General features: G+C 46.4%; 1 protein-coding gene across 1 annotated transcript in view; it reads right to left on the bottom strand.

Annotated features, from left to right (window-relative positions):
- The window catches only part of Npas3 (neuronal PAS domain protein 3), an 823,498-nt gene extending 814,259 nt beyond the window's left edge, over positions 1–9,239 (bottom strand). Inside the window, exon 1 of the mRNA XM_021178865.2 lies at positions 9,124–9,239. Within this exon, the coding sequence (XP_021034524.1) occupies positions 9,124–9,194 (71 nt within the window). The 5' untranslated portion in view covers positions 9,195–9,239. The remainder of the gene's footprint in view (positions 1–9,123) is intronic.
- Positions 9,240–16,630: the final 7,391 nt, after the last annotated feature.

The raw sequence follows: 16,630 nt of genomic DNA, 5'->3' as shown, positions 1-16,630 counted from the left end.
ACACACACACACACACACACACACACACACACACACACACACGTTGGTCTCTGATCATGGAAAATCCCACAACAGAGCAGGGGCCCTGGGAAGCAGACCTGATGTAAACAAATGAAATTATAGCATGCCAGTGAATCCCAGTCTAGGATCTCAAGCAGGGAATCAAAGGGGTCACTGAAATGTCTGCACTCTCATAAAACCACTTTGCTATAGACAACTGCTGTGAAGAAGGATTGCGCAAGAGGCAAGAACAAAACTCATATTACTAAACCTATCAATCTGTCCTAATCTGTAGGTTATATTTAAAGGGCCATGTAATTCTGATTTATTGCCAGGAAAAATGTTAATTATATATAACTTCTGGTCAAAAACTAAGTTGTACTATGTAGAGTGTGGGAACAGTCATCCCTGCCCACACCAAAAGAATGGACTTGGAGACTAGTAGTAAGGCAGTGGGATTAAATTTTCAATGGTGGTCTTGTAGGATCAGGTATCTGGTGAGCAAGTATAGCCATGGCTATTACAGCAAGCATTTTATCCCCTGGTATAAAGGGCTCTCCCCTGACTTCCCAGGGACCTATTAGTATAGGGGTATATGATCTTTCTGAACAACTCCTAACCTTAATTCTTATGAGATGCTCCTTCCCACCTCTGTCCACATCTCTCAGCAAAGACTCTGCTGCTGGTTCATCCTTCTCCCAAGATCCTGTTTGCTTAGGGACCTTCCAGATGCATGGACTTTGTCACATCAGCAAGCCATTCGGCAAGTTTGGCTGCTAGTAATTTTCCACTCTGAGCTCAATTTCTAGTTTGAATGGAGGTAGTTAGAAGGCTTCTACAAGCACTTACTGGCTGTTAGGGCAAGGGCTCAGGACTGCTTGCTATCTGCAACTTGTAACTCTAAGGCTACCTAAGGCATCTTTGTCTTGAAAATGGACCATCCTATAATTTTACTCCTGAACATATGTATATTCCATACTATAGTATGATACGCATGCACACACACACAAAACCTCTACTCACAGAATATCACAAATTGAGAAAAAGAACTCATGTAAGTTTTTCTTTTTAAAGAGCATTAAATGATATTGATTCTAGTTAGTGCATCATAAAAAAAAAAATCAAATCTAATGAATGGCACATTGGACCTTTGCAGTATCTTTCTATATCTCTCAATTCATAAATGAGAAATTAGGAATCAGAAAGCATTCTGTGATGTGGGAGGGTCCTGTGCAACACAGGTCACTGTAACTCCTGACTCTGGAGCCCTGCCATCTAATATCCTCTCTGGTGGATCTATGATATGCCCATGCATTACAGTTCTTGTTGACAGCCTGTTGCCTTGGAAATATTTCATTATTTCAGTTTTTCCATTTGTAGACCCTTGGCCTTGTAATATGAAGGCCATCCTATTTCATATTTTCGATTATCATTTAAGCAATCTTGTGGAGCTATTTATATATATAAGCAAGAGTTAGACAACGCATATCATCATTTATCACTGTTTAAGCTAGCGCTGTAGGAATACCTTAGGAAAAGTGCCAGCCACCACCTCTACCTTTTAATGCCTTGCAAACCAGCATGGGCAGAACACATGCTTGACACTGCTCTCTAATTTTCCTGGTTATAGGTCCATAGAGCGGAACAACTCTGTGGCAGGGCTATATAATTTGCAGCCTATTAGAGTTTAAAGAAAATCAAACAAGTGTACATATACAAGGCTTTCAACTTACTCTTTCAAGCCCTAGAGCCACATTCTCTGTATGTATGATTCAGAGACCTTCAAGGACTGCTAACTGTCTTTAAAGACAAGCCTCTATGCACAGGATGTAAAGACAGAGTCTTTGCATACTATTATATTTGGGAGGTATGCCTGGTAAATGCAAATGAGCCCTCTTCCTTAGTTTTGATCATGGACATATCTGAAAAGCAGGAAAGTGCTCATAAATAGCTCTGTGACCAGTAAGTCAGGAACCACTCTTTAAATGAAACAAAAAACTTAAAATGTGTCTATGGAGGGTGGGGTGGGGACACATCATTTATTAGCATATTTGTCTTCAGCTGCTACTGCGGAGAGACAGTCATAGCCACTCAGTTCCAGGGGCCAGGTACAAAGCAAGGTGGAAAGACTGACTTAGTTGAAAGAAGGCTCTGTGCAAAGCAACCTCCTTTTAAACCATCCGACTTCTCCTTTCTCATTACAAAATGGAAACAACTTATACGTGTGACTTTTACACTTAAACGTGTTAAGAGCATTTAAAATCCTGGTAACAGAGTGAATCCTTGGGGCATAAAACAACTGTTTGGATAATGGACCACGTTGTGGTTATTACTGCCTCAAACAGTTTATAACTTCTTCCTTCCTCTCTTCTATAATGTCCCTTCTGTCTCCTATGGACTTATTAGTCCTCCCTTGCCCTATAGGTTAAAGTTTCTTAGATCCAACCTTTAAAGGGACAGCATCCAAGCTGAACAGGAAGATGCTATTAAAGGGCATTAAATTAAATACAGCATACCCTCCTACAACTTCAATCAGAATTTCAGACCAAGTGTTATTTAGCTCAGCTCTCAAGTGGAGCAGAATAACAAATCGCACACTTTGATTTACCTTCCTCGAATGCCAAATGGAGACAGGTGATAAAGAACGCACTCATGCACAGGCTATGAAGTTTCCTCTAGAAATTAATTCTATCTTCAAGATTCCTATCTCAGAGAAATTCCCAAAATGGCACACAAATAGGCCTCAGCTAGAGAGATTACTGGGGCAATCCCAGTAAATGCATTTACTACCAGCAGAAAAGGGAAGGAAGTAACTAGGAGTAAAGAGAGGCAAGGAGGGAGAGAGGGAAGGAGGAAGGGGAGAAGGGGAGGGGGAAGGGGGATGGGCAAGGCAAAGGGGGGATGGGGTCAACTGTAAATTGATTTCAAAGTATTTATCACCTCCTTACATAAAAGGCATCATTCAAAGCTTTGCACAATGATCTGAGAATAGATGTCTGTCTCTACAGGGTAAAATGTTTAAGATGTTAATTCTTCATGAGACACAAATATTAAGAACTAGATGTTCATTTTCAGCTATCTTCAGATGTGTGATTTTCTAGTTTCAAAGTAACCATTGATGAGCACAGCATTTAACATCTTTTAAAACTAGATGGCATATGACTCCTCCAGTACACGGAGTTTCACGGAATTAGCTAAGACTTTAGAATAAATCGACTATGTGTCTACTTTTTAAAGCTGTTTGCTTAATCCTACTCCTTCTGCTGTCTTTTTTAAAATGAAAATAATGTATAGCAGGAAAAAAAATAAAACTACCAAAACGGCAGGTCTTTAAATGAACAGTTCTCTGAGTGTCCCTCCATCTTCGTTTGATACACTAAAGCTATGCTGTATCCAAACTAAAACTATCCATATGATAACTGAGTCTCGCATCTAAGCACTTCTCTCCGCTTCTTTTCAAGTTCTCCTAAGCCTGTGAGGAAAGTAACCGCTTGCTGGGTGGGGGTGCACAACTCTGTATTTGTTTTCTTCTTGAATCAATGGGTAACATTTCATACTTCCTACTGAGCCTTTCCTCTTGGAGACAGAAAGAGATATTCACTTTGCTCAAACCGATATGCTATACGCAATTAATGTCATTAACGCTGTCAATTAATAGCAAATAGGCTTCTAAACAAAGTAGGCTGGGTGGACAGCGGGAGGGAAGCACATCGGAGCTGGGGGGCGGGGTTCAGTCACTCTGAAACCTAACAATGCTGTTCACGTAGGATGGTTAGGGATGTTTTGAACACAAACTCCCTTTCCCTTTGGCTCTAGTAGTTTAACTAACTTCAGACAGATATGCTCCACTGAGCCCCTCGCCTGGATATGCAATTCTCACCAGGAACTTTTTCAAACACAGATTCCCCAAACAGTAACTAACGGGGTAGAGATGCTCAGACCATTGACGTATTTTGGATCTTGCTGTTTGTTTGCTCATTTAGACTTAAGGGGTTTCTTCTTTCTTTTTCTTTCTCTCTTAATTTTTTTTTTCTCTCCTGGAGAGGGGGTGGAGAGAAGGGGAGGGCGAGAGTGGAGGGCAGAGTCGGGGACCCACAAGTTGCTGGGCTCAGGGCAGCGGCAGCGGGAGGCGGCGCGCCTGGCTGCGCCCGCCCGGCCTAGCAGCTCTCGGAGACGGCCCCTGGAGCCCTGCGCTCGCCTCCCGCCCCGGCCTCCTCCCCCTCCCCTCCCCCTCCCCAGCTCATTCCCTTCCTAGAGAGCAGCTGCGGCGGGACCTGCGGCGGCCGGGGGATTCCCGGCCCCCACCCTCCCTCCCGCGGCTCCCGGCACACACAGCTCTTTTGGGGTTGTTTGTCTCTCTCTCTCTCTCTTTTTTTTTTCAATCTTTTTTCCTCTCTCTCTCTCTTTCTTTTGGTTTTTTTTTCCTCCTTTTTTTCCATCAGCGAGTCACTCCATTCGCCGAGCTCAAGAGGTGCGACTTGCTCGCCGCCCGCCGCCGCCAGAGCCCGCTCGCTGCCGCAGCCGCCGCGGGCGGACAATGCGCTGGGACCGGGCAGCGCAGCCCCCCGCCCCCGGGACCGCGGGGCCGGGTCCCCGAGGCGGGCTGCGGAGGGAAGCGAGCCCGCCCCCCCGGAGGGCGGCGGCGGCGGGAGCTGGGCGCGGGCGGCAGGTTCAATAAACAGAAAAGTGTTACCGTTCTCGCCTGGAAGGATCCTGCTGAAAGCTGGGCTTGGTGGGCGCCATCTTCCTGCAATTTTTTTTTCCTCTCTTACTTTTTGCCTCGCTCCCCCCCCTCCCGGGGCGGGGGGCGTGGGGAGGGCGGGGGTGTGCGTGTGCGTGGGCTGGCGGGAGAGAGTGCGGGCGTGCGCGGCGCTCGGGGGCCCCGGCGGGCGGCGGCCGTGGCCGTGGCCGTGGCGGCGACGGTGGCGGCGGCCGCGCTGCTGAGCCTGGGAGGCTACGGGAAAGTAGTGGGGCCCGAGCGTCGCCGGCGGCCGGACGTCCCCTCGCGCCCGGAGTGCTCCCCGCCGCAGCTCGCCGCCTCCTCGGCCGCCCGCGCCTGGTCCTCCCTCTGCTCGCCGGCCGCCTCCGTCCAGGCGCCGCACAGCGCCCGCGGCCCGGGCCGCCCCGGCTCCCGAGACATGCCCGGCGCGGAGACAGGCGGCCGGCGCGGGCGGCGGCGGAGGAGGGGCGGGCGGCGGGGGAGGCGGCCGCGCGGTCCCGCGGGCAGCCCGGCCGGGGCCTCCGGGTGCTCGGGCCGGCGCGCGGCCGCAAGCCCCCTCGCCGCAGCCACCGGGCTCGGCCGGCGGGCAGGTGGGGGAGCACACCCTCCCCGCAGGGGGCGGCGGGGGCCTAAGAGTGGAGGGACCCGGAGAGGGAGGACACGCGGGGGGGTCCCAGCTTGACCACTGGGAAAGTATTTCTGGGCATTTTCCAGTTGCTTTGCTCCAGAGCTCTCTCTTCTCCTGCAAGCTGATACACACCCCCTTCCCCTCCCCCTCCTTCGCTTCTCCCCCACCCCCTCTCTCTTGTGCCTCTGCGCTCGCTCTCTCTCCTCTCTCTTCTCTCTCTCTCTCTCTCTCTCTCTCTCTCTCTCTCTCTCTCTCNCCACCCCCTCTCTCTTGTGCCTCTGCGCTCGCTCTCTCTCCTCTCTCTTCTCTCTCTCTCTCTCTCTCTCTCTCTCTCTCTCTCTCTCTCTCCCTCTCTCTCTCTCCCTCTCTCTCTCTCTCCTTCTCTCCTTCCCTCCCTCTCTCTCCCGCCCTCTCTCATTTGGGGACTGGGAAGCTTGGCTGCTGGCGCAACAACGCCACTCAGTTGCAGTTTCAAACACTTCCCATCTCTAGAGTATGTCAGCCTGCAGAAAAGAGAGAGTGGGGTTTATAATGCCAGGAGAGTGGGCTGGACTATCTTCAGGTTCAGTGGAAATAAAAGCGTGAGGTGATGAGTCTTGAGCTGACCCAGGCCAGCAGGCCCAACTGCCCTGAGCCTCTGAGCACGGATGCAGGACTTGCACCTTGTGACTCTGGCGCCCTCAGCCAGGAGCCAGTGCCAGAACATCTGCATTTTTCACGCCCGTACAGATATGCAGACCCCAGGGTTCATAGGCCAATCCCCAAGCACTGAGACGCAGTTACATACAAATGCCTTTGCAGAGCCAAGTCCCGGTTCCTGGGACTGGATTGCTGGCCTCTGGAATCTAGTCCAGTCGCCTCCCTACTAAACTGCCCATGGAAGCCTAGAGAAATGGCTACTCAGGGTAGAGCCAGATGGAGAAACCCCGGGCAGTCATTTATCCACTATGCCACTCTGCAGAATGGGGACAGCTCCTTTTGCAGACTAGGGCCAGTTCTGTATTAAGCAGGCAAGACAGACACCCAAGACTGTTCCGCGTTGAACAAATGGAAGAGTCTGGTGGGAAACATCATTCGTGAGTGAAGCTTTGCCTTCTGCTTTAGAGTTGGGGTGAGGGTGCTCAGTGGGTGTCTCCTTATGTGCTACCCTTCCAGTAAAGTAGGGAGGGGATTCTGAACTGCCACTGGATCCTTAACTGTGGTGACAGAGCTGCAATATCTTCACACTATTGAAGGCTCTTTGGAGTAGTTAGTAGACTCTACAGGTAGGAGAGATGGGAGTTGGGAAATGAATTGGAGCAATGATAAGTGTTGCCTACAAGACAAATGGGGGCTAGCAAAGAAGAGGGGAGTTAGCCAGTTGGAAGTTCTGGCTCCAGGAGACAGTCCAGGACAGTTCTGCCCTGAGGGTGACAAATAAGAGAAGTTTGTGCTCTCTCAACAGGCAGGCCACTGCTTAAAAGCCCACTCCTGTCACCCCTCATCAGATCCTCAAAAGTCCTTTAAATTTCTTAAACGTTATTTCACAATTCTTTTTAGCAAAACGTCCAGGTCTCCGGGAGGAAATTTAAATCTACTCCTCAGAGCCCTGAAGCCAGTCCTGGTGAACTATGAAAGGAGGAAGACTCCTGGCTTAGACCTTACCTCCAACACCTGCCAATAATCTTCTTGCCCAACTCTTCTGCCCCCAAGTTAACTAAAATTAAAACAGTAACAGGTGTCAGGAGATCTGAGTAACAACAGGGGAAGAGAACTGCTTTTCACTACCATCATCTTACCTGGTCAGTGTGAGAGAACACTTAAATCAAAGGCGGCCATAATTCACTCCAAAGGAGAGAGTTTAGAGGGTTTGCTGGGTTTTGTTTTTTGTTTTGTTTTGTTTTTCACCCCTGTCTTTAGAAAACCAGTGTGTTGAGGTTTAACAAGTGGCCTGAAACCCAACAGGAACCTTTAAAGGGAAGTATTGAGGCAGGTGCTTGGGGGTGAAGTGGGGGGAGATGACTGCCCCTGGATACTCCTGAACCCCCAAATCATCTTTTTTTTCTAAAGGACAATGCCAATGCTGAGGAGGAAAAACCCTAAAAGCGGGAGATTCATGACAGCTCCTTATGCCCAATTTACATCTTTTGGGTCAGCTCAAGTTCCTGGAGGTCCCTGGAATTGTCCAAAGGCCATGTGACATTTCTGACCCTTGAATCTCTTCCTCACAGACCACACTATTGTCACTCTTGCCTACACTTCCTAGTTAAAGTGACCGCCAGATTCTATTGTCATTTAAATGTTTTATAAAAGACAAAAAAAAAAAAAAAAAAAAAGACATACCTGAACCATGAAAAGGGGAAACTGAATTCTTTACTGGTGTTCTGCTTTTGAAAGATGCCCAGATCTGTTTTGTTAAAGGTTCTTGTAATCGCTTGAGTAAAACATGACTAAAATAATTTAATAAAAAATATGTGTCTGACAAAGATTAGCCCCGTTAGAGTTATTTCCATGACTTCTTTTTAAAACTTTGAACAATAAGCAGAGCATGTAATGAAGTCTTCTACAGAATATTTGCAATTACATGAACTTAGAAAATACTGTGTTAGGCAAAATCTGGTCACTGGGCCATTGGTTAGAAGGCACAAAATATAGCAATGACAGATTACTGTAACCTTTGCAGTTTAAATACTATTGTTTCAAACCAAAGGTTCTCAAATCAATGAAGTTTCAAAGATGAGGTAAAATGGGAATTTGAATTATGCATTATGTATATTTTAAGTTAAATGCCATTGGCAAATCTCTCAGATGTTTAATCGTGTACAATCTGGGAAACACAAATATTTAATTTCACACTCTCATGTGCTCTTTTTTTTCTTCCATCTACCATAAAATTGAGCCTCGTGAATGGAGAGTTTACCTTTTTGATTATATTGTTAGTTTTTCTCATAGCGATTTTGTGGATCCTATTTTCAATAAAATCTTAGAACATCGAAAGTTATCCTTAAAGGGAAAACTTTAGGGTTAGAAAGCTGTTGATAGTAAATTCCTCTTTATTTCCTACCTCAATCAAAGGTTGCTCAGTGTTTTAATGACAATTATTTTGAATCTAGAGACTATCTTTAGAAAACTAAAAACAATTTCTATATTAAAACTTCCCTTTCACCACCAAGCCTAACTTTTGTAAAATTTGCTTCCTAACTTGGATCTCGGAATCTCACCATTTGCATCATAATGCGTTTAAGATAGTTAACAGCGCCTAAGAGATTCGGATTTCACCTTATATTCCCTGTAGTAACAGGTGACAGGATCTCACACTATTAGGTAGAAACGCAAGTCTATCTCTGCACATGAAAATCGTCTCTGTCCTATTTGGAAACAAATGATCAATCAGCCTCCGATGATCAATTGCTCCCCTAGCTGTCGGTCAGCGCGGATTCGCACCCGCGAAGGCATTGAGAACATTTTGCTGAAAGGGGGCAGGAAGCCCAAACTTTGCAAAAGCATCTCCTACAGCTTCTCAGACTTGACTGGAACTCTCTGGCTACTCGGTGCTGAGGCTCAACGTTCGGGGCCTGGCAGAGGGCAAAGGATGACTTCACTTCGCCAGTGCACTAGAGTGCTTTTCAGTTCGGATTGTGTATCCTCCCCCACCCCTCCTTCTATAGCACAGGGGCAGGCAAAGTAAGCCCTGACGAGGTGCATGTGTGTTGTAAGGCACAAAACAAGAGCAAAGTGAGTCCCACCCCAGTACCCGAGACGGGGGCACTATCCCAGCTCGGGCGGGACTACTCACCGCTGCTGGTAGGAGGTGATGCCCTGGACGTTCTGCGGGGTGCCGTTGGCCGCGGCGCCGGCCCTCCCCATGCCCGCACCGGCCGGTACCCCAGCGGCTGCCCCGCCGGCCGCCGCGGCCGTCACCTGCACGCTGAAATCCGGAAAGATTCGGATCATCGCCGCGGCTTGGAGCCCCAGGCGCGGCTGCTCTGGGCTCGGGCTGGCGGGGGCTCGGGCTCGGGTTCGGGCGGCGGCGGCAGCAGCGGCGCGAGCGGCGGCAGCAGCGGAGCCAGGCACCAGCCTGCAATCCCATTAGTGAGCCGCGGCCACTGTGCGCGGCGGAGAGGCGCTTTGATGTGCGCGCAGCGGGCTGAGGTGGGGGGGAGGTGGCGAGGAGGAGGTGCGGGGGGTGTGCGAGGGACTTGCAAACAGCAAAACGTGTCAGGGTGGGGCCTTTTCTCCCTTTTGGGGGGCACTGTTGCTCCCCCCTCTTTCCAGGATGTTGCTTTCACTGGCTGCTCCAGCAGCGCCGCGCGAGCCCAGCTGAGAGAAGAAGGGGAGGGGGTGAAGGAGGAAGGATGCACCGGGAGGCTTGGCGAGCGCTTGGCCGGTGCAAGGGAATAACGGGCAGTGGAGGGTGCGTTTTCCCTCCCTCTTCTACACACACACACACACACACACACACACACACACACACACACACACAGCGCACTTCCGACCCAAAGTGCAAGACTGTGGTGCGCTCTTTCTCCTCCTTTCTCTGGAGAAATAACCACCATCCGGGCTGGCTCCAGCCTTTCGAGGCTGCCAGAAACCAGGATCCCAGCCCGCGGGTGTAGGAATGGGGCGTCAGAGCCTCCCCTTTCAGCCTGGACCCCTCTTTGATACTATTCTCCACATTAAGCAGAGCGAATGTGACCAAGCGCAAGTTGGGTTCCTGGAGAACTTGATACTTATCTAGGAGAGGTGGTTTGCAAAGGCGAAGGAGTGCGGGGCGTGGGATTGGCGCTTTTGTACAATGGAGAGTTTGGGTCGCTTAAAAGAAAGGGCTCTTCCCGCTCCTGGTGAGCGGAAGAGTTGGTCTTGGGAAACTTGTGAGGTGGGGTCTCGGTCCAGCTAGATCCTAGTTCGCACTAGTGATCCATCTCTTAACGCCCCCCTTTGACCGAGGAAACGAATAAATTAGTAGCCACAATTGAAAAGAACTCTGCGAATTCCAAACACCAAGGAAACAAAAAGAGAAAACACGTGCATTTATTTCCTCGCGCCTTCATGTTACTTCACATTGTGACGCCTGCCTTTCATTAGGGGGTGAAGAGAGATCCTTATAGTTTGGATGCGCCTTTTTAGTGAGACTTGCACTGGGTTTCACTGAGCTAGGGTTGGGGGAGTGGGAGTTGATCGTTTCCCTCCATCCCTCCCCAGGACCCGGGTTGCCCACTTTCCCCCCTGTCTTCTGGCTGGTGAGCAGGAGCGGAGATGCGAGAAGCAGGCGGATGCAGCCCTTGAGGGACACAGGGCTTGTGCTCTGCTAATGTCCCACACTCAAAGCCCCTGCCCAGCTTAGCTGCTGCTGCTGCTGCTGCTGCTGCTGCTGCTGCTGCTGCTGCTGCTGCTGCTGGGAAGTGGTGGTTTCCCATTCTGGTACCCTCTTCCCATTGGGCACTCAGGGCCTGGGCACTGCAGCTGAAGGGCTAGGGCAGTCGCTGCACCCTCCAAACAAACCCAAGTTAACTGTGACCTCCACGCTGCCGCGACCCAGGGCCAATCGCGCTTCTCCCGGTCAGGCTTAACCCTTTGAGCCTGGGAAACAGCCGGCCACCATGATCCAATGAGACAGGACCCACTGGCCTGAAGTTGCCGAGGTGTAGAGTGACAGAGGCTCCCAAGCAGGACAACTCCGCACAGGATCTAGGAGCCAGATGCCTGCCCTGCAGCAACCCCATGCTGTTCCTCCCACCCTGATGATTCTGGAAACTAGAGGAGCTGGACAAAGGCGAGTCCTAGCCAGGCCCCATCCTGCTCCTGCCAGGGCAACCTCTGGGCGTCCCCAACCCAAGTAGCTTTCGGGAGGAGCCTCTGAGCCCAGCAGTCACAGGGAGACTGGGGGGGGGGGAGCCTTGGCTCTCGCTGGCCGAGCCCACGGCGCAGCTGCGTTTCCATTTTCCTCTCAAAGAAAATGCTTTGGACGGCAGATAATACCAGGAGATATGAAACTGCTTCGTCCCCCACATGTTGCACGTAAAAAGAATCGTAATGAGCATCTGTGGCTTGTGCAAAGGAGCCCACGAGTTAGTTGAAGACCAAAGCAAGGTCCTGACTTCCCGCTTCCGGGTCATTTTCAAGCAGAAGCACATTCAATGCATCACCTAACTGCTTAGACCCTGGTCGAGCACGCAGTATGAGGTGGGGCTGGTGGAAACCAGCTTCTTAAGGACCCCTACAGAGGGACCTTGGCCCTCACTCAGCCCAAAGCTCTGGCCTCCTTGCCTTGTCAACCTTTGGATAAGCTCTGAAAGGATTTCAGATACCAGCCCTTTGCTCTGTGCAGGCTTTCTACTGAGACAGACTTCCTACCCATTCTGGAGAGGGCAGGGATGTTTTAGAGCATTTCTACCTGGGTTAAGGCCAGCAATGTTGTAACCAAAGAAAACCCAGCGAAAGACTGAGAAATGAGGTTAAAACTGAATTCCTCAGCAAACAACGGCTTTCTATATAACAGCATCTGTCTGCTCAGTTGGCCCATGGGAGGCACTAGTGCTAACATAGCCACCTGTAGCTAAGCAAACCAGGTTAAGGGAGACTTCCAATGAGTGGCTCAGACCTGGGGGGTAGCGGGCACCAGTAGTGTCATGCAATGTTTCTAACTGTATCTGTTTCTAATGTTTCTAACGGAGATGCTGAAGCAGTCTCCATGTACCAAGTAAAACAGGAGAAAAAGAAAAGCCCTCTTTAAGCAAAGGGAGGAGAGTTTTCCTTTTAATATCTTTCTGCACAATCAACAAGGAGTTATATATTTGTGGACAAACAATACCACCTCTTTGCTTCAGTACCAATTCCATGACTAGGTGAAGCTGGGAGTGTTTTGCTAACCACTAGTTATTTTGCAGAATAGTTGGCCTGCAAACATGTAAGCTCATTTTCCCTTCCTTTCTTAGAGTTTTTTTTTTTCCTCTGAGAAGCCCAAGGGGCTAAACTATCACAAAAGAAACCATCAGATGTTTAACACTGCATCCTCTGAAATCGTTTCAATTGGATGCTACACTGTCAAAGCTGTTAAGTGAGCACATTCAACCTCAGATTACGAGGCTTTCAATTACTCATATTTAGAATTAGTATAACTGCTGCCCTCCAGAAACTGTTTGCTAAAACACAAAGACAAAAAAAAAAAAATACTCAAAGAAGAAGTGCCACAGTAGCTGACCTTGGCGTGCATGTTCTGTTTCAGTATTTTATTCTTACATATAGTATTTCAGAAGGTTGCTTTGCAAACATAGGATCTGCTTATCTTGGTGTTCACTAAGGATCTTAAGCAAGATATAAGTTTATTCTCTCATTCGTGATGTGGAGTCATTACTCTGTTCTGTCTGTTAAAATCCTTACATGCTGGCAGCTGTTTTGAAATATTTTGAAAGTTGTTCTGGCAGCTACCCAAGCAGAAGGACTCCAGTAAACTATACACTTTCTCATTTCATGCCCCTCCATTCAAATACACATATTAGTGGATGTAGAGATACAGAAAAGGACTGTGTGATGCCTGCAGTACCTGTCCACACATTTACATCCTCATTCTTGTTGTCAGTATAAAACTAAGCCCTTTGCTTAGACGTTAACAATGTCCATTCTCTGGAAATTTGTTTCCATTTAGTTAAGTGGTTTGACTTTGGGTTTTCACTATCTGCCACTGGAAGCTGCCAGTGACAGGTAGGGGAGGAAATGCCTGCTCGGCTTGATTGCATCTAATTTTTGCTTCGTTTTGACCAGACATTCTCCTACAGAAGAAAAATAAGCTTGGAGACAGAGATCAGTATACAATAAGCAAAACAAGAAATAAATAGGATAAAATCTTATGCACAATGAACAAGTGAAAGGAACAATTTGTTTTAAGCTATGTGGTTTATTGAAATGATGATACTGAAATAGAAGATTTCTACCAAGGAGCTGAAAGGATGATATCCAACCATCTGACAGGATTCACAGTAGAGTTAGCCATGAAGTGATGCTGTGGCCCTGCCACACCATGTAAGGAAGATGTTACATTGTGGAGGGGGGGGGGCAGGGTTAAATAATTGATTCAATTTTCCAACTTTGCTTCTCAATCCAAATTGAATTCGGGCTCTTATTGCTAAATTTCCCATGCTATTAATGTGTTCTCTAGTCCATAGAAGAGCAAAACGATAATGTTAGGGGAATGGAAAATAACACAAACGTAACAATATGGCAATTCTTGATTTTCTAGGAGGGAAACTAAAGACTGAAGATACTATGTCTAATAAATCACTGTTTATAATATATGGATGGCTCTATATGATGTATGAAGACTTCTGAGGATTTTTCCTCTTAATTCTAAATAGGCCACACATTGAAACGGCTTCAGCCATTTTATTATATTCTCAGGGAACTTTGCAAATAGCTATAAATACATAAAATTTAGTTAGAAGGGAATATTTTTAGCTTTTTAAAAGATTCAATAACGGGCAGTAGAGAAGACATTACTTAGAAAAGAATTTAGAAATCTATATATTTTGCTAAATTATGTGGCACCAATCACTGAGGAGCGTTGCACATCATCGGTAGATGATAATGAAAGGTGAAGTTATTCTTAAATCCTAAATAACAGTTCTCTCAGCATGGCACAATAGTTTGTCCTTGAACAACAAAATGTTGCTCAATTTCTCACGCTAGTGGATTTGATTTTGGCATTGAAGTCATGCTAACTCTTAGGAAAAGGACTTAAGTCTCTCTGTAATTATCAGGATGCCCCAGTCCCTGGTTCTATTTTACTGATGTCAACCCAAGTCAAACCTCATAGGGGCCTCTAGGAAATGAGCTGGTGCTTAAGCCATAGGACCCAGCTCACGTTTGCTCCCATGAAAAGAATAGATCTTCTGGACTGAACTTTCCTGTCTGGTTCTCCACGTGAGCATACTCATGTAGCCAATGGACTTCTCTTCATAGAATCCTTCTTATTGATTATAAAGGTATTGACGTAAGATCAGATTGATTGAAAGACGAGTTAAATTGCTTTGAATTTCTTTTTCAAAATGGAATCAACCACACTAGACAGTTTTTACATGAATTTTTCATTTTGGGGTGGATAGGATATTGTATAAACCTAATCACACAGCAAATCAAACAAATGGTTTTATTAAGCTTCATGCTGAGTCAACTGTTCTGTTTTTATTAAAAAAAAAAAACCTGTTATATCCCTTCACCTACAGAGATGGCTCTCAGACATTAGTGTGCATCAGAATTAGAAGGACTTATTAAAACACAAATTTCTGGGTGTCATTTGTATTGGATCTTATTCTGCAAATTTATTCCAGGATGGGGGTCATAATCTGCATCTCTAAAAATGTGTTTGGTGATGATGATGTGTTTGCTTTAAGCACCGTAATTGGGAGCTGTAGTATATTTATGACAGTAGATCTTGACTTTGCTGCACTCTGAGAGAGTGGTGAAGGATGGCTCTTGGTGCTTTGTCCTAGGGAAGCTGATAGATTAGCAGAAGTACATCTGTTAAGATACAAAATAACAAAAGTATCCCAAGTGTATCAAGTGACTTGTGTATATGTGTGGTTTGGGATGGGGGTTGGGATTAAAGTAGATGAGACTATGTAACAGCATAGACAGGGTGACTTTATTTATTCCAAGTGTCAGCTTCTTTATCTGTAAAAGCAGTCACACTATTTTCAAAGGATTGTCATCGCAAAGTACCCAGTGCTGGATCCATGTTAATTACTCCTGAAAAGTGGTCACTCCCAGGAAAAGAATGTCTGCGCTGTCTTTCAAGATCTCAGCCGTAGATATGGGGAAAGTCTTGGTGATTACCCAGACAAGTTATAAAATATTCACACATTCTATTTATGAATGTTGACACATCTAAACAATTATTTATCCTAAACTCTATGAGATGCTTGAAATCAAAGTCAAAGAAGATACAAGATAAAAAACATTTCAAGTGCTTCTTAAAGTCAGGAGCCCCTTTTCAGAAGCCTGAAGTTCTGTTTTTATTCAAAAGACAGTAAGTTTCAGGCATTGGTCATATGTAGGAAGTCTACAGACATGAGACAAATAAATCCACAAATTAGAAGTAAATTCAGGTAGCAGATATTCTACCAGCTACTCCTGGAAATAAGGCTATCTGAATTTTATTTCAAATCTGTTTAATTAATCCATAAGACTAAGATAACTGTTGTGACTGAGATCTTTGTCAGGACTCCCTTTCTTTCCCTGGTCCTTGCCATCTCTGCTGCACCAATTTAAGTGAGACAAACAGGCTGTAATGTAGAAGCTAGGCAAGGCTTATTAGCACAGCACACTAGTAAGGAGCCAGAAAGGACAGTGGCCAGAGACACCAACGTCCTGATCCACTTCTAAGCAAGCATTCCAGGCAGGTTTTCTAAAACCTCTAGTGCATGCAGCTTTTCCTGAGAGAGTGTGCTCTATCCAGGTGTTCCAAGCCCTATTTAGACAGAGTCTTCTACACACATATCCAGAGGATGGCAGCCTCTTTCTTCACTGAGAAACCTGTACACAATGCACAAGGATCTTACACTCAGGACTGCTGGAGTAGGTTTGCATAATTACCATTTAATGACCCCCTACACAGACCTGGAAGCCTGTTTTCTTCCAGAGCTAGAAATATGCCCAAGACTCCATTCTTCTGACCACCATGCAAATCCTTAACCTTTTGCAGACTGTGAAACACCTTCCAGTCTCAATGTCTGCCAAGCTGCCAAAACCTACTACACGCATTGGAGCACTCCTCAGTGCTCATGGACATTTGTATCCTAGAGCCCCCCCCCTTAACTCTTGAAGACCAACACAATAATTTGGATTGTTTTCATTCCATTTATCAATACTTGCTGCATTAAAATCTAAAACATATGTGCAGAAACCTACTAGTTCAACTAAATTATTGATGGCAAACTAGTTATGTAACAACATTTTAAAGAGAAATTCATTTTACATGAAACAAGAGATAGAAGGATATTTCTTAAAATCTTGGGTTATTTTTAATATCTGGCTTAATAGAAACTTTAAATGCTTCTATCCCTTCTGTATTCATTATGCTATAAAATGTTGTTCAGGTTGTATTAGAGAAATTCAGGTCACACAGTTATATATGTAGGTACCAATGTTAAATTTTATAGCCTTGTATGTATAAGTATGTATTCCTCTTAGCTACTACACAAAAACTTCAAAGTTTTATTGTTTTTTAAAGATTAATTTATTTTTATTTTGTATGTTTGTGTAATGTTTGCATATGTGTGTGCCTGTTGGAAGCCTAGTACTTGAAGAAA

This window comes from Mus caroli, chromosome 12 (assembly GCF_900094665.2).
Source record: "Mus caroli chromosome 12, CAROLI_EIJ_v1.1, whole genome shotgun sequence".
Lineage (NCBI taxonomy): Eukaryota > Metazoa > Chordata > Mammalia > Rodentia > Muridae > Mus > Mus caroli.
The sequence above is the reverse complement of the archived record's forward strand: the minus strand, read 5'-3'. Positions and strand labels throughout refer to the sequence as shown.